Raw genomic sequence first — 24547 nt, 5'->3', positions numbered from 1 at the left:
TAATAGGATGGAAATATTCAAAACTGCCAGTGTGAAACCATTTTGTGTCTAAAGGGGAGAGACGATGAAGCCACACATGAATGTTGGGGGGGACTCACTTTAATTGCTGTCACTTGTGAAATTAAAACAAGCTGCACTGTAAAAACAGAAAGTCATGATAATATAAAATTCTAAGTTAGAGAAAAATCTGAAAAATATAAATACATTTGAGGAGGGCACAAGGGTTAATGTTCCAGCAGTGGTGTTGTCTTACCTTGATATGATGTAGAAGAAGCTCGTCACGAGGCAGGATACTGCTCTCCACTGACTACAGATTCTCCACCTCTTTGGAATCATAATTACCCTCCTTAAAAAGAACAAAATTAAAACAATATTTAAACATAGGTCAGGGTAGGCTATAGGGCTGCGAAAGTAAGTGCAGTTACATCGTTATCCCAATGAAAGGATTTGCAACAATCACATCGCTATAGTCAGAATTTATCGTAAGAAAGGTGGTCTGCCCTAATGATGTCAGCGATGACATCATCAATCTGATAAATACCCAGGAAGCGCTGGGCCAGCCCCTTTTAGCTGCATGATGGGACCACATGGGGAACTGAACAAACAGAGGTAAGTATGGATAAGAGACAAAAAATGATATTTTGTAATTCCAGAAGCTAAATAAAAATGACTGAATTAAATCAAAACTGTGTGTTTGCTTTAAGTTTATTTATACTTTGATGTGAACTGGAAAGCTAACACAAACTAACCCGGGATAGTAGTAAGTACTGCAATGTTACACAAGCAAATACACAACTGTAATTAATAATGTGATTTGGTATCAAAAGAAGTGATGAAGAGCTTTGTCACAATGTTATGTTAAGTTTTCTATGCGCTGATTCAGCTGACTGTAAACTCCCCTCAGTGTTACCACAGGACTGATAATGCATCAAATTCAGCCGAGAGTTACGAGACTAACACGATTGGCTGCTTATGTCTATGGAAACATTTTTCAACTTAAAGATTTAAGTACAACTGACTTGAAAATTGTATTTCTTTGGAATAATCAAATTTTTTTAAAGACATTTTAAGAAACCCTGGACACTAACTTCTTTAAGTTATAACAACTAGGTTTTTTTTTTATCGTGCAAGAGATCTGTGGAGAAAATGTCCAACCTAAATCAAATCAGTAGGTGAGAATGTCAAGCTTTTATTGTTTTCATCCCCACAGAACATGAGTGGAAAAGGGGCTTCTGATGCACACTGAGGCCTTAATGAAGGTGCGTCATGCAAGTGTAAGGACTCTCTGAGGATTGAGGTGGAGAGACGCGTGCGAAAGAAAGGACAGAATATATTGGACGATGTTAGTCATCCTCTTCATGACATAATTGACTCTGCAGGACCGGGAGGTTCAGGAGATCTTTCGTCCCCACAGCCATCAGGCTTTTTAACACACAGGCCAATGTTACTGTCCAATTTAACTGGAACTAGACTGTTGCCAAGCAACCCAAACATTCTTCTGCACTCTTGCCAGAGCCTTATGGTGTCCATGGTTACCACAGTGCAGCTGTAGTGTCAACATTTAGCATAGCCTACTTAAAATAAATGAATTTTATCATGAAACTAGAGTCTGTTGTGTGATTCTGAGGTATGAGATTGATGAGTAAAGAAAAACAGTCAGCTCTTTAGGCGGAGTGATACATATTGTGAAAGGTCCAATGCCTCTTGTCCAATCAGAATACATGATCTGAATTCACTGCATTGACTAACTAATTAATTAATAACTAACGAGATAGTGAATGAAACTTTGAGAACTATCAGATGGCTTAATGTCAACATAAAAAGTCAGACATTTAGGAAAATATCCATTCATTCTGTCTGTGTGGGCCTGAAACTATTATATGGATTTATTTTTTTAATAATGTCTTCGGTTACTTCATGTCTTTAGAAAGAGGGGTAGTTTTGATTGGTCAATGAATGAAAATAAACTTAGACTGAAGTCAACATAACTAAAACCTTTTACAAAGAGTGAGTTTGAGCTTGTGCAGTAGTGTGTATTGACCAGCAGGGGTCCTCCTTCACCACCACAGTGAAGCTCTATTTTTGTTGTCAAGGTATCTCGGTGCATGTGGGCGGTTATTTTGGAGGTGGAAATTTCCACTTCAGACACTCTGGACCCAAGGCCGTGAAGATTAGAAGGCCAAAAAAATATTAAAGAGCCTCCCATGCCTGATTACTCAGATATAGTTTGGTTTTGGTTTAAGCTGCATGGAAAAATTGTAAATGGATTGAATTCAAATGTTGGATAAACAAAAAATAGAGATAGTGCAGATTTTATCAACTGATTCAATCATCCATTAAGAGAAGATAAGATGATACTTTGTTGATTCCCAGAGGGGAAAGTCGAGTGCTAGCAGCAGAACTGAGTTTTTTTTTCTTCTGTCTTTGAAAACATTTTTATCCTTGAATGATGCTTGACTCTTATGAGAACATTTTTTTTCAAATATTGCAAAAAAAAGAAAATGTCAATGGTGAGAAGACATTTGTTGAAAGCAACAAAAAATAAATGGATGCTTTTGTGTTGGAGAGCTGCAACGCTTTCTGTTCATGGACAACAGTTTCAAGGTTTTTCTTAAGAGACCATTTTTCTTTCAAAAAGCATATTCAACATTGCGCATGTGTGTGTGTGTGTGTGTGTGTGTGTGTGTGTGTGTGTTGGATTTTTTAATCAGACCTTTATTTATCAGTCTGCACACTGTACAGCAGTACTTTACATCCTAACATTCACAAAACAAAAACAGAACAGATCTTAGATCAGCACATGTCCTTAAACTAATTGACCCTCTGCTAAAGAGCACAGCACCCTGTGGTGAGCCCACACTGAGAGAGAGAGAGAGAGAGAATGAGAGAGAGAGAGAGAGACAGTCAGAGAGAATGAGAGAGAGAGAGAGAGAGACAGTCAGAGAGAGAGAGAGAGAGAGAGAGAGAGACAGTCAGAGAGAGAGAGAGACAGTCAGAGAGAATGAGAGAGAGCGAGAGAGAGAGAGAGAGAGTGAGAGAGAGAGACAGTCAGAGAGAATGAGAGAGAGAGAGAGAGAGAGAGAGAGAGACAGTCAGAGAGAATGAGAGAGAGCGAGAGAGACAGAGAGAGAGAGAGAATGAGAGAGAGAGACAGTCAGAGAGAATGAGAGAGAGATAGAGAGAGAGAGAGAGAGACAGTCAGAGAGAGAGAGAGAGAGAGACAGTCAGAGAGAATGAGAGAGAGAGAGAGAGAGAGACAGTCAGAGAGAGAGAGAGAGAGAGACAGTCAGAGAGAATGAGAGAGAGAGAGAGAGAGAGAGAGAGAGAGAGAGGGAGAGAGAGAGAGAGAGAGACAGTCAGAGAGAATGAGAGAGAGAGAGAGACACAGAGAGAGAGAGAGAGACAGTCAGAGAGAGAGAGAGAGAGAGAGACAGTCAGAGAGAATGAGAGAGAGAGAGAGAGAGAGAGAGAGAGTACCCGGCTGCTTTCTTTTCCATGTTCAAATGATAAAAAAGTAAAACAGAGTGGTTTAAAATCTCTACATCATTAAACGTTACATTGATAAGTTAAGTTCGTGTGCGTGTGCGTGTTTGAAACAACAATCTAATAAAAATGTGTTGAAAATGAAATAAACCCTAACAACACACGTTGCGCTATTGCAGCTTTTAACACCATCAACCCCTTTGAGGTCAATATTGCCAGCGGTTGCTATGGAAACTAACCATTTTCACTCACATTCCCTTCCTTTGAATAATTATTTTTACTTGAGCGGCTCCTGAGACCTTTTTTGTAATAAAACTCAAACATTCAAGCAGTTTGAAGTAACAACATTGTAAGTTAACAAAGAAAAAAAAACACTTTTTGTTTTCATGTGTATTCAGAAAATTAAAAAAAAAAACAATGTGATTAACAAAGATGTTTTTGACTCTTACAAACACATCATAGGAACTTGTAACCTGAATCCTACAAGTTTTCATTGTTAATATGAGATTTTGATTCTCACTCAATCTCAGGCACACAAAAAAACCCTTAGGACTAAAGACAATTTCAAGTGGTGTTACTTGAAATTACTTGATTTTTTTAACCTTCATCTCTTATTTACTGGATGAAGCTTCAAGTAAGATACACGCATGGCATTGTGGGATATGTGAGCCAGGAACTAAATGGTAAAATTGGACTTGAGCATGTATAGCGCTGTTTCTAGTCTTCTGACTACTCAAAGCACTTTTACACCGCAGGTTACACCTACACATTCACACACTGATGACATAGGTTGCTATGGAAACTGACCATCAGAAGTAACTAATCCCATTAATGAATGAGGTGGGTGAATGAGGTAACCACTGTATTACAAAAAGCAACAATGTAGATCATGTAATAAAACAAATATTGCTTCTGAAGGATGCAGTTGTTGTTGTTGCTGTGTGTCAGACGTACTCCAGAAAGGCCTCAGGCAACACATGTCTGTACAGAGAGGAACAGCTGAAGGTATGCAGAAACAATGGAGTACACTTTAGCCTTGAACAGTGTGTGTGTGTGTTCACTGTGTATGATGAAGCCGTGGCCTCGTTTCTTTGAGGATATTTAACTCTTTGTTTCCAATAAGCCTTGACGCATAAAGCTATTGGTGATGGAGTAAAAACTAATAAATGTTGAAATGATTAACTCATTGTTTCTCTGTGTAAGTACTGATCATTGTTTTCAAATAGCGTACAATAAAGTAAGTAAGAAATTCAAAAACCCTTCTTTTCAACTAAAAGATGACATCATCATCAGGCACCACAACATCTTAAGCCTATAGGATACACTGTTTGTAGAAAAGTCGTGAGGTGTCAGCTCACATTGTACGACTGAATCGTTTACGACTCACGACCAATCATCAGTAGAAAACTCCCACAGGTGGAGGTTGAGGTCCGATCGAGTACACACATTGTGAAAAAACGCTCTCTCTCACTCTCTCTCGCACACACAGTCAGCATCACAAATAAACACAACGTTACTCACGGCTCAATCATTACAAATATTCTCTGTCAGCTGGAGGTCAGCAGATGTCTCCTGCCAACGTTTCTTTTATAACGGGAGGGGAGAGAGGGACTAAATGGGTATGCCTGCTGTTACCATGGTGATTTCGGACGCTGTTTGTGCAGGCACAATGCAGGCTTTGATGTCACTGTGCAAGTGTGTGTTCAGTCGTAAGAGCAACATTTCAAACGTGCCAGAAAATAATCCAGCTGGTTGGGAGCAGCTGATCGGGCAGTGTACACCGCACAGCAAGCGACATGCAATTGGTCTTCAAAATCACTCGTACAACAAAACAAATTATGTCTAAATCGGCCTGAAATCGGCCCGGGTTCAAAGAGCTCATATGTTTTCCTCCAGAATATTGCCCTTGCAGAATGCAGGCTTCCTTACGTTGAGTCTCCAAAAGTAGCATGGGAGGCAGAACCTTCGATTATCAGGCCCCTCCCCTGTGGAGCTCATGCTGCATTTGTGTTCTCCTCGGATGGTCGCATTCTGTTTCTGAGCTGTAAAGTCGTTCTTCCAACTTTAGAGCGTTTAGCGCTTTTTGCGGAAAGTTGGAATGTTGTAACTACAGGAAAAAAGTGTGGATGCTACTAAGAAGATGTGTTAATGTCTCTGTTATGAGTTATATTTCAGCGAAAAGTCGATGTGATTGAATTCATAAAAAGTATCTTAACATGAGGATGTGAGGACCAATATGACGTCAAGTCGGGCACCTAATTTTTCCCCCGAGTTTCCGAGTTGTTGTTTCGACTTGAGCAGATGTTCATGTGCATTGAACAACTCAGAAACAACTCGGAAACTTGTATTCCCGATGTGTCCGACACCACATGAATACACCAATATACGGGAACGTGTCATGGAGGCTGACACACTGTACTGTACCTTTAAGAGTACAGGCTTAAGTTCTCATTTTGATGAAGCTTATAGTTAGACCTTGCTCAGCCTTGAGCATAGACTGTAAATATTACTTATTTACCTATAAACCTATATTACTAGCCTCCACTTATGAGGCTTGAATCCTGAAGTACTGCGAGCTTGGTTTCCATTTGAATATTTTATTTGATAAACAAAAAAATGTTTTGGTTTACAATTCAAACAAGGAAGTACACTGAAAAGAAAACACCTGGTAAAAGATGGAGCCAAAACGAAGTAAAGTTGATATCAAATAAAAACAGAACCTCCCTCTGAACAGAACGGGGCGTTTCCTCTGCAAACACAAACCATGACGACGAGTTTGAACTGCCACACGATGAATTATTACAGAGTTAGTGATATAAACACAACTTAAATACCCAACTGTTACCAGGAGGAGCTTTTGGCAGCCATACGACTCATCTCCTTCAAACAATAAAAACATATCCAGTGGAACAAACTCAACGACTAAACAGAGACAGGAAAAAGCAAGCGAGTTTTTCAAATCACCAGACATGAACACGAGATGATATATATATATATATCATAATTTAAAGATAAAACGTCTTTGTCAACACGCACGTACAAAAAGAGGACAGAAATTGGCATCACCCTTTAAACAGAGCATTTTTAAAATATCAAGCCATAATCAAATACAGTTTTATACCACAATGGATATCCATCATTTGATCAACAGAAACGAGCACAACAATTCAACTTTAAATTCTGTGATGATGTCGGTTAACTGAAAGGAAAGCAAACAATTAAGAGAATCAACAGCGAGCTGACGAGCTACACAAACATGTAGAAGATATATAAACATGTGGAGTGGAATACTTATACAATATAAATTTAGATCATCTCCAAAATGACACTTTGGTACTTTATCTGTGCTTTGAATCACTTCAGATAACTACATTCAGTTCACTGTACGCATTAAAGTAAAGATGATTCTGGACTCTTAAGTGACTCAGATAATTCTCCTCTACATCGGCTTGAAATATGTTTTCAAATTTATGTGCATCAAATGCCAAACATGAGGAGATTTCATTTTAAATTCTTCTGTTACGTCTTCATGAGCCGTTGAAAAATCAAGCGCTCCTGCACAAACTGAAACTAAGTTAACAAATGCAGGAAATCGCTTCGTTCGTTCATTCGCCCAAATTGTGTTTTTTTTGTTTTTTTTTGCATGAAGGAATGCATGAAACAACCAAGAATAAAAAGCATCAAACACAAATGACATGATCAGGTAAACACTGTTACAGCTGGTGGTAGATCTGCGTAGATTAATGTGCACCTCGTCCGACCTCAGAGAGACTTGCTGGTAGAGCGAGAGAGAGAGAGAGACCCGGCTGACCCGTTGTGGGTTTTTTTTTCTTCTTCATAATCTCTGTACATGAGCGGTACGTTTTGCAGGAAGCACCTGTATGTCCTCTTCCTGTTCCTCTTCATCAGCTGGCTCTCTCTGATTGGTTGGCTTTCACCCTGTGCACCAAACGCAACAGCAAGCAAAGTGTGTGCGACACTCGAGTCTTCACATGCAAAGAGCAACAAGATAAGAACAAGAGCAGAAACTGGCAAAGCTCGAGCTGTTTTTTTTTTTTTTAATTCCCCGGGACAACACCTCTGTCTTCAACGTTACACCGGGGCCTGAGTGAGCAGAGAAACAAACACGGTCCAGGCAGTTTTTGTTCCATAGTCTTTCTTTTTTTTGTTTTTTTTTGTTTGGCTGTAGCAGTTTGTAAACGGGCCCTGCCTTCAACCCGCGACCGCGTGCAAACCGCCGCTACTCGGCTTTGTGGCAGTAAATGTCCTTCAGAGCTTTCAGCTCTTCAATCAGGGTCTTGTTTTGGTTTTCCAACACTGCCACGCGGTTTTCCAGACATTTGACATACTCTTTCTTTTTCCTGCGGCACTCGCGAGCCGCCTCCCTGGAGAGGAAAGAGAAGAGGGGGAAAATGTGTGTTTGAGTCTCTTGATGAAAATGTAATTACGGCTGCCACACAAAAAATGCAAGCTTTGCACAATCCAAGAACTCAAGTTTGACTTTTTGACAGGGGACTGCTCCTACTTTTATGTCAATAATTCTCTGACCACTATTTATTTCTACTCCCTCTGCACATTTCACATCAATCATTGACAACCAAGAGACACACAAACATTTACACATTAATAAAAGGTGTGTGCTGCTGCTTTGACCAAACTAATTCTATGTCAAACTTTCAGGTCACAAATCAAATCTCTGGATGAGTCTTTTATTTTCATTTTATATTTTACTGCATGAATTTGGAAATCATTTTCAAGAAAGTTTTGAATAAGACCTTGTTAACTTAGCTCCTTTAGCAGCAGCACACAAAGAAATTCACCTTTTGAATCCGCTCTTAACACTGACTGCAGGAAATCTTGTTTGAGAAAATCTCACAATCGATGCTTCTTTACTAACTCTTCTTTTGGACACCGTCTCCTACCTGTTTTTCATCAGCCGGACCTCTCTCTTTCGGGTGACCTCCTCTGTGTGCTGGGGGGGGTTCTGCATGGACCCTGGCGAGGCCGCCATCACGATGCTCTGGGCCAGACCTGAGTTGGGTGAACGCAGCTGGTACGCTGGGATGTCTCCTGTGGCAGCTGGTGGGAGAAGACAAAACAAAACATTAGGAGTCTTGTTACTTTGTGAAAGTCTGACCATTTGCCTTCCATTGTCAATTTCATGAATCTTTAGAACAGTTATATAACACTCTCTTCTAATTTTCCTTATTTTTCTTTCACAAAAAACACAAAAAGTTTGAGGCACAGACGGCCGAGCGGTTACATCGTGTCCCATGAACGGAGGCTGAAGTCCTGGTTCAAGTCTGACCTGTGGCTCCCTCACTCGTTTCCTGGTTTCATACTCGATCTACTGTCTTCTCTAATAAAAGCCTTCAAAATAAAAAAAACAAAAAAAACTTCTACAGAGGATGTTGAACACTGCCGTCAGCCAAAAGCACTTATCCACTCTTCTTCCTGCCTTACAACATAAGTTTTCTGACTCATCTTCTGATTAGTTTTTTTTGTTTTTACAGACCAGACTTGTTGCATTTTTTTGGTTCCTTATCGTCTCTGTCCAAAATTATTGAAATTCATGAAACACGGGAAAAGTGAGAGTGTTTGTTTTGTCTGCTTATTGTTTTTTGTGGTGAGATTTTTCCGACTGATCATAAACATACAAGTCATACTCTTATATTAATGAGTCTTTTTTTAAAGGGTTAATTTTGGGGCTTTTTATTGCCTTTATTGAGAGATAAGGTAAAGATAACAAATAAGATCCGAACACCAAGAAGCTCCCGTTTGAAGGATTTATGGATAAGTGAAGTGTCCAGCCAACATGGTCTTCCTCAGACTTGAAACTCGTTGGCAGGAAATGTGACTTATCAATAAATCCTTTGTGTTTTTGGATCCAGCACCCACTGAGGGAAATGTGTCTTTTTTTATTTTATTTTTATTCAGAGATAGGAGAGGTGATAGAGTCAGTATTCAGAGAGAGAGAGAGAGAGAGACTACAGCCTCCAACAACTACTCTACCAGCACCCCAGGAGTGAGAGTCTCTATTTTAAAACAGTTATATTTTGACTCAGGATGGTTCTGCAGACTTAACTCTAAACATATAACATTAAAGGCATCACGCTCTGTTTGTTTATTCACCTGCACATATATTTGAACTCATCATAAGGGATTCACATCCTGTGTGCACAGATCAGATTTGACTTCCACACGCTTGCCCTACCTCCTGAGTGTTGGTGAGGTCATGTTTACCTCACCGTCGACAGCTACATGCTCCTGATGACTGCGGGGTTTCATTGTGTTTGTCGGTAAAGTGACACCGCTTACGGGAAGGGAGCCGCTCTGTGCATGAGGGTTAACGCGGTGTTTGAGTTGAGTCATCAGAGAGATGACTCTGTCTCTCGCTCCAACACTGAATCGGTTTCTCTTTCTCACTTTGTTCCCCCCCCCCCTTCCCCTTTCGATTACGCACACCACTCAAACAAAGATGCAGCAAGTGTTCAAACACACACACACACACACACACAGACACAGATGTCTCTTTTTCTCTCTCTCACTGTGATAACAGAGTGACTCGCGCAGTGCTGACGTCAGTGTGTGCGTCTCATTCGCCCGTTTTGCATTCCCACTTCCATGCCTGGACTCTGTTCCAGGAAACTGGAGTGACGTCAAACAGACGACTATCTTATCCCACCAACCCCCCCCCCCCCCCCCCCCGCTCCTCCTCACTGCCGGCCCCTTTACTTCTTACCCCCTCCCCTCTTTGCCTTTCTGCCTGACAACCAATCGTGTGGTTCAGAGCGGACTGTACGCATGAAATGAAAGTGTGTGTGTGTGTGTGTGTGTGTGTCACACAGCGGGAAACAGACTGACAGGAACAGAGTTGAGCAAACTAACCAAACACATTCTGACCTGTTAGATCTGCTTTCTCCCCCCCTTTTCTTTTTTTTCTCTCTTTCTTTTTCACAACACAGCCCAGAGCTGTCATTCTGCGTTTCCTGTGTTGAAATGTGAAGGACAGCTGTCAAATCTGTGGCTTTTTTTTCTAACTCAATCCCACAAAGTGTGAAGTCAAAGTCATTTAAAAGTACTTCAGAATCCCAGCTGTGATTCTCTTTCGGAACAGGATCGATTTTAGTTGAGTAAATAAAAGATTTGCACTCTCAGTTCCAGCTAAATAAACACAAATTATTTCACTTTTACACGTACGTGCAGGTGTAACCTTAGAAAGACTCATACACAACAAATGCAGAAACATGCAACTAAAAGTCAGCATGAGTTGTTAAAACATATTTATGCACATAAAACACAGTAAGTATCAAAGAAAGTCTACCTGACTCCGTCTCATCCCCAGTGACAGCCATCTCTCGTCTCCAATAATCCAGCACCACGGCAGTAAAAAACACCACAACACAAACAAACAAAACCAACTCCTCTATGCTTTAACTCGTCTTTTCCTCACTACAACCTCTCCTTCTCCTTCTTCCTTCTCCCCTTTTCTCTCTCTGCTGTCTCTGAACCAGAGTGGTCACTCGTCAACTTTGCAGCCCGATTACAATTACAGGCATTGACATCACAATGACATCACTCCTGCCCGCTGAAGTCAGTAAAACACCCTGGATTAGAGTTCCTCCCACCCCCTCCTCCTCCTCCTCCTCTCTCTTTCCTCCCTCCCCCCTGCTGATCAGACCAGAGAAGCACAACGGCAGACAGGCAGGGAGGGAGGGAGGGAGGGAGGGAGGTGGTAGTGGAGGGGGAGTATTTTTAGCAGCAGTGACGCAACTAGAGAGACGCTCGACAAACAAGAGGATATTGTGTCCCAAGCGGCTGCTATGCAAACTGTTAAGCACCCTCATTCAAGTTGTGTGTTTGTGTCTTAAAGGACTAGCGGGACATGACGTCAGACAGATAATTGAGGGGTTTTTACGACTCTCATTGATTATTTCACAACATTAGTAGTTAAAGCCTGAGATCATGTTTGCTGTTTTGAACATGAAGTCGAACGAGTGACTGCAGGGGAAAATCCTCAGCCACACAGGAAGCCGTGATCTGTGTGTTTTCTGTCAATTGAAAAGGCGGTTACTTCCAAAGAAGAAGGCTGGAGTCGGGTGTCGGCAGTAAAACAGAAATGAATTTGACCCACAGAAACTCAGAAATAAGAGAAGTTATATTTATGACTTAGAACAGAAAGAGAAATGTGAAGCCAAAACACAACTTTGATTTACAATATCAACACAGATTGAACTTTTAATTTGAAAGGGCCAAATTATGTTGATGTTTAGGATTGGAAAAATTATCATTTGCCTTGAAAAAAAAGAGTTTTATTAGTATTAAAAGTAAGTTCAATATGCTATTATAGTGACTTAGATTGTAGGATGCCGCACAGAGACTAAGTGGGCCTGTACCTGCGACTCGTTCCTATCAAAATAAAATTCAAAGTCCAGATATGTTTGTTGATTTTTTTGAACAAGAGTGAAAAAATAATTCTAAACAAAAGTCCACAAGATGATGAAAATTACGATGACGACGACGAGGATAACGATGACAGTCTGCAGAAAACATTTCAAACCCACTCACCCTTTTTGTCTATCCTCCCGCCACAACAACGCACGGGTAAAAATCAGGTAAAACCACGCCCACTGTAGATTACCAGAAATGTTATCAAACCCACATAAGGAGCAAAACATAACAAATAATCAACAGAGGGAAGAGTACACGTTGTGGATCCTACATATGCCTTTCTTTAGAGACAGGACAGTAGATCGAGTAAGACATCATGGACAGAGAGAGAGAGAGTGGGCTAACACTTTTTCAGAGAACTAAACACACCGTATGGATGTCAGCAATCTACAACATCCACCTCAAACACCTGTTGGAGCTGGCCGTCATTGTAAGACTTTATTATTCATTTATAAAAGAAACAGAGGGGGAGAGAGGGGGGGGAGGGGGCAGAGTGAGCAGACCGCCATTATATTTCCTGGTGAGTGAGGGGCTTCTTAGATGTAACATTATATTTCAGACGCTGCAAACTTTACTAAAGAACTTCATAAAATGTGTGCAGCATGGAAAAGTGCTCTGGATATATGCTGCTGCTATCTGTAGTGTTTTTTTTTTTTTGCTTAACTCAAGTATTTTATAATATTGTGTTTCATAGCCAAAATGCCATTCGCTCTGATACCGGCCTTTTTTTTAATCGATATCTTTTATTGAGCAAATCAATTTGTCATCCATTCCAGACTCATATTCATGATGTGCACGTGTACTGTACTAAACCCTGGAGCTGTTAGGAGCTGAGATATTTGAATAGGCACAAGGGCAATATTTAAATAAGGTCATAAAGGGGTGCTGGTAGCCTAGCGGTTGGTGTGCATGCACCATGTACGGAGTCTGTAGTCCTCCAAGCGGGCTACCCAGGTTTGAATGGAAACCTGTGGCTCATTTCCTGGATGTCTCTCTCTCTCTCTCTACAATATCCTATCTCTAAACAAACAAGCAAGCATAATTAAACAAAACAAAAACCCACCCACTCTCCCTTTCTCACTCATTAACCCCCCCCCCCCCCTCACACCTCCCTCCACCCACAGAGACTCTCTCTCTTCAACTGATGTCCATCACTTTGGATAAAAGTGTCTGCTAGATGAATTGTAGAACCATCTCGAGTGCTGTGCAGAGTGTGCTCGTTTGACGACTGCTGCACTAGATTTGTAGTTGTAAGATATGAAACGAGGGGGTTTCCAGGTTCTATTGAAAAGTTGAAGCCTGTCCTTCAGAGCACGTCTTATCTTTTTCCAAATGGAGTGTGTTAGTTAAAGCTTAGAGGTAGGGACAGTTGAGCTCATCTTCTCTGTTATGAGGCAGTCAGAGAGAAAGCGCTGCTGTGTGCCGTCTTTAGTTCTCTGAAGGTTACAGGTTTTTCTGAGAATAACGAGCTCTGCCTTGACGGAAGTGTCCACGACCTCTGACATAATGTTTCAGGTGTCAATCCAAAAAGAACGAACATTTTGGACAGAAAACAAAACTGTGATGAAGTGTCATTTATCACACATAGGTCACACCATGTCATGTTGTTTTTCCCTGATAACGTCTTTAAAGATCCAAAAAACTATTCACATGTCCAAGAGCATTCCTCCTTAGAAAACAAGAGTAGAGACCTCATTAAAACAAAATGCTCCTTTCCCTTGGGGCGTCACACTGTCCTTGAAATGTCGCCTTCAGGGCATTGTAACAGGCCAGCCATGTTTTACAGCCTCTAAGAATACTGTCCTCGTTGTGCTGACAAGGTGATGGTGATGAATTAGCACATGTATGACTCATAGGTATGTAAGCCCTGCTGGCTTTATTTTTATTTTACTGTCATGGCATAACAGATAAAAGCATCGATTCAATCGTACTGTGCAGCAAAAAAACACCCGACATGTGACTCCTGTACTTAAACAATGCTCACTTTTTAATCAAAGGTTGTGTAATTAATGATGTCATGTTCAATTTTTATATTTTTATACATCTTGTTTTTCATCTCCCACGACCATAGACTGTAAATAAATGGACGAAGCCTGAGTGACGTCACACATCTGTTAGTGCAGGCGGATTTGGAGTCCCACCAATGGCGGTCGCCATGTTGGAAATGCTGTCTCACCCTCACCCCCAGTTTCCACATACTCCACATTACACCGCTGTTCGCTGCCTCTTTAGTCAATAGTTGTGTTTCCACAGCGGGCGCCGCGGTCTGTCTCTGGAGCCTGCCAGCAGCACCTCTACGCTCTGCTCCATTTCAAATACGCTACAAGTACGCGTCAAGCTGGACATAATAGAACGACCCGGACAGGAAATCAGACAAGGAAACCCACAGAGCGTCCGGTCAATTTCAAAATAAAACACAATATACGGACTAACGATCGTCATTTCCATCACTTTATCAACATAACGTCAAAACAGGCATGGAAGGGGCGTTGGTGGCTCAGTGGTTAGCGTGTGCGCCACATGTATGGAGGCCTTGTTCCTCCAAGCGGGCGGCCCAGGTTCGAATCCCACCTGTGGCTCCTTTCCCACATGTCATTCCCCACTCTCTCTCTCTCTGATTTCTGACTCTATCCACTGTCCTATCTCTCCAATAAAGGCATAAAAAGCCCCAAAAAAAAACAGGCATGGAATGATCAACAAATCAACTTCAGAAATATGTGTGAATGTGCAGAATTCTGAGTGAAGCCCCCTGCTGGAAGCCATCATAATTTCTCTGTTACACACTCCAGTACTTGCACACATCCAAGTGATATTTAACATGAATGCATTACCTTGTATGAGCACCTGTCCTCCCTGGATGTAGAACTGCTGTGTTGCGTCTCCGGGCTGAGCTGCACACTGCAGGATCGTGGATCCAGGGTGTGAGGCCGTCAGGGCTTCAACTCCAGGGCTGGTCAGCTGGATGGCTCTCCCCTGAGAAAACGTGACTGTGTGGGGTGGGGGGAGAGAAAGTTTTGTGATTACTTGGCTGCAGTCTAAACATAAAAGCAGAATGGGAGGAGTTCCTGTTATGTATATTAGGTTAAGAAAGAAAAACTTGCATTTGTGTGTCTGGTGGAAAATGTGAAATAACTGCGGAGCTTGTAACAAACCCTCATGGCTGAATTTCATACTTTCTACAGTTAATCAAAAAAGCTCAATATAACCATGATTATAGCGTGACGTGGCTGTGTAACATTCCATGAAGGTCACATTGGAAAATATGTGCGGCAAATATTCCATTTGGCCTTTCTTCTGAAGCTAAACTTGCTGTTGGCTAATTATCATGAAGACATGAAATCACAGGGAACAATAAAAACTTCTCTGTATCATTACTTTTGTCTAGCAACTGAATAACACAGTTAAAGGTTAAACTGAATGTGAATGGGACAAATGTAATTATATAACAGTTATTAACCTCACAGAGCCATCATTGTGTCCTCTTGCAACAAGTAAAACTATCTTTGATTTAAAACAACATTTCAATAAATGGCATCTTTACTATAGTTGGATTCTAAAACGTATGCACATGCTCGCTAGATCAAGATCCGTACACCACAAGTCATACCACTTTTGTCCACAGGGGCCGCCAAAATCAACACAAAATTAAAATGACTCATTGCTGCTTAAACTTTAAACTACAGGCTGTATAAAACATGGACGTAGCATCAGTGACGTTACCCCATTGGTTTTCAAAGCATTGTTTTGAAGACCAGCGATGGCGGTCACCATATTGGAAATGGTCAATCTGGCAACAGGCAAAGAGCTGGAGTTGAGTCGGGCCTCAAGTGTCCTGGCAAACAACTACATCAGCCACGCCCCTTATTATGCATACTATAACTCTTAGCCTTAACATCGTCAAAACGGATGAGTTACAAAAAAAAAAAATCACAATGATGATAAAGACGTGATCTATTCAGAACAACATTTGTTTTTTGAACCAGGCTGTAAACATGTTTTTTTCGGCTGTCAGAATGAACATTTCATATTGGTGTTAATGTTAACTTCATTGGCTTTTGCAGTCTGTCATCATTTCTCAACAATAGAACTCTAAATGAAAGAAAATTGTGATAAATGCTGTATGTGAGTTTGTATCAATGTACCCTGGAAAGAGGACTGGCTCTTGTGTTTTTCATTTCCACTTCCTGGGATTGTTTATTCTCTAATTAGTACATTTGGAAATGTTGTTGATTTCTATTTCTCATGCTTATTTTTTTATTGCTGGAATAAATTGCACTTTTATGCTCCCCTGTACTGCACTTTGATCTGTTATTGAAATTGTCTTAAAGGTGCTGCATAAATAAAGTTTAATTGATTGATTGATTGAGTTTTCGTTGAAGACTCTTAACAGGTTAATGTCAACGCTTAAGATGCATTGAAGCAGCTGTACTTAAAACTATGTGCCTGGAGCCTAGTGGTTAATGCGCAAACACCATGTACGGGGGCTTATACCTCCAAGTGAGCTTGGGTTTGAAGCCGACCTGTGGCTCTCGTCATTCCCCTCTCTCTCTCCCTCTGCTCTGGGTTCTTCTGATTTTGTAACTACAGTAAAAAGCTTTTTGAATTCTCTTCATCTTGGATTTGTGTTTCTGGTTATATTCTACGTTCTCCAGAGTAACAGCACTAAAGCATGTTTGTACTTTGAAGCAATCCGCCCCAATAAACAAATAGAAAACGTGTGATTTATTATTCATTACAAACGGGTATTTAGTGCTGTTACATTATCCATGAGTGTTGAAGAAAGCGAGGAATTTAAATTAAAGAGGGAAATGTTTCCAGAACCCAAACTTTTGTTTTCCCAGACTGGTCATTAAATATAAACACATGGCCTCAATAAACGGGTGTGAGTGCAGTTACTATCTCTGTTCCTGTGTGTACTGACTGTACTGTCCTGAGCTGGTCTGGTAGATGGAGGTCGGCACTGAAACTGAGGCCTCGCTAGAGACCTGCACTTCCTCCTCGTCATCCTCGTCATCCTCCTCCTCGTCCTCCGTCTTCTCTTCCTCGATTTTAGAAACCGCCGTAGTATCTGACGAAAGCTCGCTGAGTATTTTCCTGCAGGGAGAGGAAAGAGTCGCCTTTGAGTCATTTCACTCAGTTGAACACGATCACACTTTACACACCACATGCTGTGAAACACGCTCTCTCTCCCTCTCTCTCTCTCTCTCTCCCTTACTGCTGACGTCTTCTCACCGGTAAGACGGGCGCCTGGAGAGAAGCTCTCGTCTCTTCTGGGTGTCTGTGACCGACACGTCGTCACCCACCAGCTCGGCTACCGTGGCGATCTGTAGGGCAGAGGCAGTATTTTAAAAAGAGGTGAGTAATCTGCAATATTGATTTTTTTTTTCTTTTTTACATTTTTGGAATCACATTTGGTGTTAAATATTACCACTGAGGGGGCGTTGTGAGTGAACTGGGATGTGATAGAGGAGAGAAGGATGACGTCAAAGATGAGACCTTAATCTTTCCAACACGTCATGTATCTCAACAGTGTCTTTACAGATTCACATGACACACACAGACGATTTCACACATCTCTTTCTCATTGTGCATCACTACGATCTCTGCAACAGTCTTTATATTTTGCTCAAACCAAAACTCTTTTGGCTCCCTCCAAACGGCCCATTTTTTTTTTTTGCCGACCTGAACCACAAAAACACGATCCTACCTGTCCTGTTGAGTTTTTACAATTCTAAAATTCACTTAGATGCTTTTATCCAAAGCGACGTACATCAGAGAGTAAGAACAACACAAGCAAGGATCTAGAAAAAAGGGAACAATGTCAGTAATAGCAAACGATCAGCTTTGAGTCTGATTGGACACACAGGTGCTGACAGGAAGTGACCAGAGACAAAGCACAACATTGAGGACAGTTCTTGAGAGCTCTAATCAGTATAGAAACCATCTTATAAGTCGTCGTTATCAAACAAAAACCATCGTCATTACCATCATCATCATCAATAATATGGAGACCATCATCATTAAGTTAGTAGGTATTCATGAAAGAGCTGGGTCTTTAGCTTTTTCTTAAAGGTACAGAGGGACTCTGCAGATCTGTAGAGTTTGCAAACTCTGCAGAGTTTCTTCGCTCTGCTTTCCAACTTTTTTCAGAATGAATATCAAAACGTCTCTGATAACCTTGAAGGTTTTTTAACATCATATACGTATCTCTCTGACCTCCTGATAGTCTGTATACTGATAATGTGACATGAGATGAGTTGTATTGTGTCTGATAAAAAACAGTGTCAAATCAGAGCTGTCTGCTGTCAGGGCCTCCTGACTCTGGAGAACAATCTGCACAAGGACTAAATCCTTCTTGACATTTATCTTCAAATCCAAACGTTACATTTCTTTTTAACCTTCCATGTACCTTCATCTGTTCCCCTTTGAAACTCTATGTTGAAATGTTGATTGACCAGTCTGTCATGACTTCTCTCTCTTTATAAAACCACTTCAGAAGTTGAATCTTTGAAAAGTGCTTTTTTGAATAAAGGTCAGAATGACATTATTATTCCACCGAGTAGTTGTGAATGTGTCTGAGTCATATCAAACCCTTCTCTTCTTTTGTAGCTCTAATAAAAAGGTTTATGTTTTCTCAGCCTATATAACTGTTGGAATAATAAGAACCCGAGTTTGACCTATTTATCAGTTAACTTTCATGACTCACTCCGGTGTATACAGTAGCCTCCACACAGGCTGTTTTGGCACCGTTTGAATGCCGCCAAAGCAGGTCAAACATGGGCGTGTTGATCACTCTCAGTGTAGAGGCTAGCTAACTCCTTCAGTCCCAAAGCTTTATATGTTTTTAAAAGCATTTTTTTTAAAGGTCACATATTCTGTAAAATACACTTTACAATGTTTCTCTAACTCTAACATGTGTCTCTATTCCATCTACAAACCCCCCAATGATGAGAAAAGTCCATCCTCTCCGTCTTCTGCCTGCTCCACTTTTCAGAAAATGTGTGCTCAAACAGGTCGTTTGGAGATGTTCCCTTCATGACATCACAAAGGGCAGTAGCCCCTCCCCCAGGTGGGGGACACTCCCACAGCTAGGTGTTTGTTCTGCCCTCTGAGTCTGAGAGATTATTTCATAATAGGCAGAACTGATGATGATCTATGAGCCCCAGAAGAAGAACAAAGTGTGCTCTTTACTGTTATTAATGATACTTCAGGGTTAACTCTGTTTTCGATCAAGACTAGGAAGGTCTTCGCTACCAGGGTGGATCACCATGGTAACTTGTGCTGAACACCTTACTTGCTCTGGAGCAGGTTATGTTTTTGGGGAAATGTTTAAAGTAAGTAATCGACCTGTTTGAAACTCTGTTAACTGTCCAGTCAGATCTCTTGGTCACAGAACCATTTGTGCCTGTATTGGACAGGACAGCTGAAGAGAGACGGTAAATGTGGGGAGGAGAAAGTAGGGGATGACGTGCAGCAAAGGGCAGAGGTCAGATTCGAACCCACAGCGGCTGCCACAAGGACTACGGCCTCTTTACAAAGGGCACACAACATAACCTAGGCTAGGCTGACCCGTCTAGTTTTTCATAAAAAAATACTGCTATCAACTTTGTTTCAATTTACCTTTTTAGAAACCACATACCGCTCCATATCGATGGAACATCTTAAATATTCAGACACGCCACATATGATCAATAATCATTTTAAGGAGAGAAATAGGGGTTATTTTATTCAGATCTGCACTAAGTGATATCATCATCTTTCATTTTCAAATTCACAGTCTGATGGTTTTTCCTCAGTTCGTCCTGAATTGTTGATTTTTTTTATATTTTTGATCGTGTTTTCAACTTCTTCATATCATCTTTATATCACACTTTGTTCTGAGTTTGTAAAATATGACGATCTGTTGACGGCAGACTTTTCCATGATCGTGAATGCCTGGCTCTGTTGAACACAGTTTGTTATGTAGACCCCCCCCCCCCCCCCAGTCTCCTTCCCGTGCTGCCAGACAGTGACGTCAAAGTCGCATGCATTCTGACCCTGCTGTGCGGAGGTCAAACTGCTAAAGATCTGACTTGTATCCAGTATGAATCCACATATGAAAGTGGCCCAACCCTGATTTGAAAAGATGAGAGACCATGTGACTTTTGCGGTTCACACTGTCATTAAAAAATCAGATCTGAGTCACATGGAAGCAAAAAAAAAAAAATCACATTCAGGTCACGTTTGCCTGCCAGCCAGAGTCTGTTGCAGGTCGGAAACTGATCAAAGCTTAGAGGAGTTTTCATTATTTTTCCCATCCATTCACTGTTTTGTTCTAATGCTGAAACTCCTAAACTTTGGCTCATCTACATCAATTGACTTTCAGTGTCATGCAGCGTCACCCTGCAGGTTAGTGTTGTGTGATATGTCTAAATCTTCCCCTCCAGCACAGACCCGACAGATACGTCCTCTGAAAGTGAAGGTTAGACTGATGAGCTTAGACCTCAGCTCCTCAATCCTATTAACAGGTGGACTGCATTGGACGAGTAGCGCTCCATTATGTCTGTTTTAATAACTCGATGTGCTTAATGTTTTCAATTATTCAAGGAATTATCATCAAGAAATCATGAAAACTGTGTGAATGAATCCTGTCCTGGCATTAGCAGCAGCTCCAGACCTGGAAGTGTTACGCTCAAAAAGACGAGTCAGGCTAGTTTCTCCTCAACCATTGTTATTGACAAAGCTGAAGCTGCGCCCCTTCTTGATTTTGATTGGTCGGTGATGGAGAGGTGATTTTGAACAGTTATGAAATTTTCCAAAAGTTGAAAACTGTTTCCAGCTTAGAGCGCACCTTCATGAAAACAACTGATGCTTAGAGTGTTGAAAACATTGAACTGTATTGGTTTTTACATTGAAAACGGGCACTGCAAGGCCACAAAGAAAAACGGTCTTAGTGGACAAAGGCTCCTCTTCCTTTTGCTACGCACCTGTCTTATTAAAAGATTGTATTTTTAAAGCTTTGTGAAGTTTTTTGATACTGACAATATTTTTCAAATGGAGAAATCCCACACACTAGTCTTGCTCGGCTGCTGTAAAAACGGGCATTTTTGAATGGGTGTGTATGGGACTTCTGTGGCTCCTGCAGCCAGCCTCAAGTGGCCGCTTGAGGAACTGCAGTTTGGCTTAATTCTTCAACACAGGAGGTTGCCGCCTGATCAAATTACTATGTTCACCATCAAATCACCATCTTACAGACCAACCTTGATTCAGTGTAAAAAAACAGCTGAATTTGATCATGGGTAAATATGATGTCACTGCTCGCTCTCACCTGTGGCGATTGTATGACAGAGTTCTGTGGGGCCTGGATGACACCTTGTACCTGCTGTGTTTGACCATCAGACAGCTGGACAACAGTCCCACCTGGAGACTCTGCAGGCAATGGACTGGCTTTGCTTTGTTTCTCCTCTCCATCTGACACAAAGTCGTTTAAACTGTTGCACAAATCTGACGAGACTTGGGTTTCCATAGTTGGTTTACCTAGACAGAAAGACGGAGAAGCAGATAATCACTAAACCTACAGAGGCATATGAGGCGCTTTCTTATATTCAATTCCCCATAACAATATCAGAGGTTTAAAAAAGGTGAAATAGGATGTTGCTTCACAGATCTTGTCCACCTGTGATTATAAGAATTTTCCAAAAACAATGGCGACATGGTAAACCTATAAAAACATTGCAATAGACTTGCATTCACTTTCCTGAGAAGTTACAAGTTCCCAGAAAATGTAAAGATCGATGTCTACTTTATCAGGGAGTTTCACAGTCACACTGAAAAGTTTAATGCTGTTTCTAATGTGTCAAGAATTCAAACCTGATAGGGCACACCTATATAGAGGTATGTTTTAAGTTCTGAATCTGAAGCTTGAGGACAAAACGAATAGTGGACATGAAAAGTTATCCATCAGGGCTTCAAATGGCCGTTCTAAAAACATTTTTAAATGTCAAATTCAGTGTTTTTATTGATTGTGTGGATAGTTTACCAGGTTTTTTTTTTTTTAGTGGTTTTCCAGAAAGAATGAAAATGATCTGCCTAACAATCATCTCTGTTGACAGTCACTGTTTCTTCAACTTTTCATCCATTACATAACATCTTTTCTAATGCTCACTATGAGGCGCTGGTAAAGACACTATTTCACACTTCAAGACAGAATAAATCTCAATTTAAACATAAAAAGCAAAAGAAGATCAGAGTTAGAGAGAGTAAAAGATGTTTTGTTTGTAATAATCATCCTTAATTCGACAGATGTGATTCAGTGTGAAGATAACGGATTGCCAGAAAGCAATTCAAATATTTCCAATATATTTATATCAGGGACACACTGTACCCTGTTTGAAAAAACTTACACCAAGAAGAATCTTTGGTTTGTGTTTAACTATGTAATAAAAGATTAACACGTTTTTTTTTCCACAGTGTCCTCAATACAAAAAACTGGGGGGAAAAATATTGGTCAAGAACCGTAGGCCCGGGGCAATGTGGCCTAGTGGTTTGTACATTCACCCCATGTACGGAGGCTGTGGTCCACCAGGCGGGTGGACAGGGTTTGACTCCAACTGTCCTATCTCTAGGAAGAGGCAAAAAATGCCCAAAAATAAAACTTAAAAAAAAAAAAAAAAATTGTAGGAAATTGGAAAACGTACTGTGCAGATTTTGAAGTATAAGATAATATGTAGTCATTGTCCTTCCATAAATACAAAACCCATACTATTATGCACAATTCCCTTTTTTATTTGCAAATAAATAACTAAATGTACGGTAGTAGCCTATCTGCAATTTCAATCATCATCCACTTTCATTGAGACAATTCTCCATTAGTGCAAATGAAAAAATAAAGCCATGCCGTTCCCCACAGTTAGTTTTATTTAAATCTAATTACATTAATTACATTTCAAACGATTAAAAAATAAAAAGGCAATTTCAATGAGGAATTTGTAAAAAATATATATATATACATATATATATAAATAATATAATAATATATATTATATTTTTTATATTTATATTTCGATATTTTATTTTGAAGACACATTTTGCCTCAACTTCCGGCATCCATCTAACTCCGTCCCACTTCACGCAGCTCCGTAAACTTGAGCGGAAAAGAACTGCTGCCAGCAAAACTGACTGAGAACATTTTTTTTTTTTAACCTCCATGTTGGATAATTCATGAACCAACGCAAAGTTTTAATGAAAAGTTTCGCACCGTAGACATGTTTGTTTGGACTCTGTCTTCGGACTCTTCTCTCCCGCTGAGCGAGCAAGAAAAAAAAAGTGACAGCTTTGTTATGACTTACCGAAGTTTTACGTAGTCTGACTCGTCACTAATTACAGCATGGGTGGACGGCCTTCGTCTTCGCTCACGTAGTTTCACGTCAGCACTGACGACGCTGTGCCGAAAATGTCGACCGACCAGTCAGTTAAGCGTCGAAGATCGTCGAGGAGGAGCGAGAGCATTCACTCCTACCTACTTCCGCGTTCGCTTCGCTCTCGGTCAGAGATGGGCAACTTTGGTCACAGCAAGGGGCCACATTCATTTAATTCTCAATGCCAGAGGGCCAAATTGTAGAATACAAAAACGATTAAAGTCAATTATGTCTCAAATTTATCTCAACATATACCAGTGATCATTTCTGGTTTTCACTATTTCATGGCAGATTTTGTCATCTTTTCTTCATGTTTCCAATTAATTGATATGTCAAAATTGACCTGAGGGCAGGGTTTGCAGGGTTGTGTTGTCATCCTCTTCTTTTTTAATTTTTGCATTGTAATTATGACAACGGAATGGATGTATGAATTACTACCTAATGAATTTATTGGATGATATACCAGTAGTTCTCAACTAGTGGGTCGGGACCCAAAAGTGGGTCGCAAAGGAGTTTTCAGTGGGTCGCAAATGTTTGCTTGGGAGAACAAAAGTTTCAAAAATACTCAGAAGTTGTTTTTTGTTTGTTTTGTATCTTTGTTCTGTCACCTGTTTTGTAATGTTTGAGGTCCAAATTGCATTATTTATTTATTTTTACAGTAAATCTAATTGGTTAAAAAATATCAGAAATGTTGGTGAAGATTTTCATGAAGGATTAGGTGGTGGGTCCTGAGGATAGACCAGTTGAGAATAGAATTATTTTATTGATCCCAAACTGGGAAATTGTGGTTACAGCAGCAGTTTGTCCAAACACACAATATGAGCAAAAAACACAATATTAGAAAATTTAAACACAATATAATATTAAATACAAAGTAAATAAGCACTAAAAATATCAAAACTAAGAATGGGAATATATACAACCAGGATTTAACTCAGTTTAGCATTACTAGTCTAAGAGAATCAATGTTTTTGACATTGTAATTGAACCTTTTTAGGGTTAATTTGAACTGTAGCGTACAATTTCTGATTGTGAGTAAAGCATGAAGGTTATTCCAAAAAAGCAACACAAGTAATGCAACTATGAGCTATTTATGTTTTATACACATTTTATTGCGTGTCTGTAATGGTAGAGACTTTTAAGCCATTATGGGAACTTCTGAATCTCAAGTAGAAACACAATTTATTTTGAACGTTAAATGAAATATATAAGGAAAG

General features: G+C 40.4%; 1 protein-coding gene across 1 annotated transcript; it reads right to left on the bottom strand.

The window, feature by feature from the left end:
- Positions 1-6064: 6064 nt before the first annotated feature.
- On the bottom strand, positions 6065-23402 carry LOC132979545 (cAMP-responsive element modulator-like). The gene is made up of 7 exons (XM_061045445.1): positions 23262-23402; positions 21242-21450; positions 17167-17258; positions 16856-17028; positions 14766-14921; positions 8406-8562; positions 6065-7868 (listed from the first exon to the last, which is right to left on the bottom strand). Exons 2-7 carry the CDS (start codon positions 21437-21439, stop codon positions 7724-7726), a joined length of 921 nt encoding a protein of 306 aa, XP_060901428.1. The 5' UTR covers positions 21440-21450; positions 23262-23402; the 3' UTR covers positions 6065-7723.
- Positions 23403-24547: the final 1145 nt, after the last annotated feature.

The sequence above is a fragment of the Labrus mixtus genome, chromosome 8, assembly GCF_963584025.1.
Source record: "Labrus mixtus chromosome 8, fLabMix1.1, whole genome shotgun sequence".
In the NCBI taxonomy this organism is placed as follows: domain Eukaryota; kingdom Metazoa; phylum Chordata; class Actinopteri; order Labriformes; family Labridae; genus Labrus; species Labrus mixtus.
Note: the sequence above shows the minus strand (reverse complement) of the source record. Positions and strands in the feature narration are given on the sequence as shown.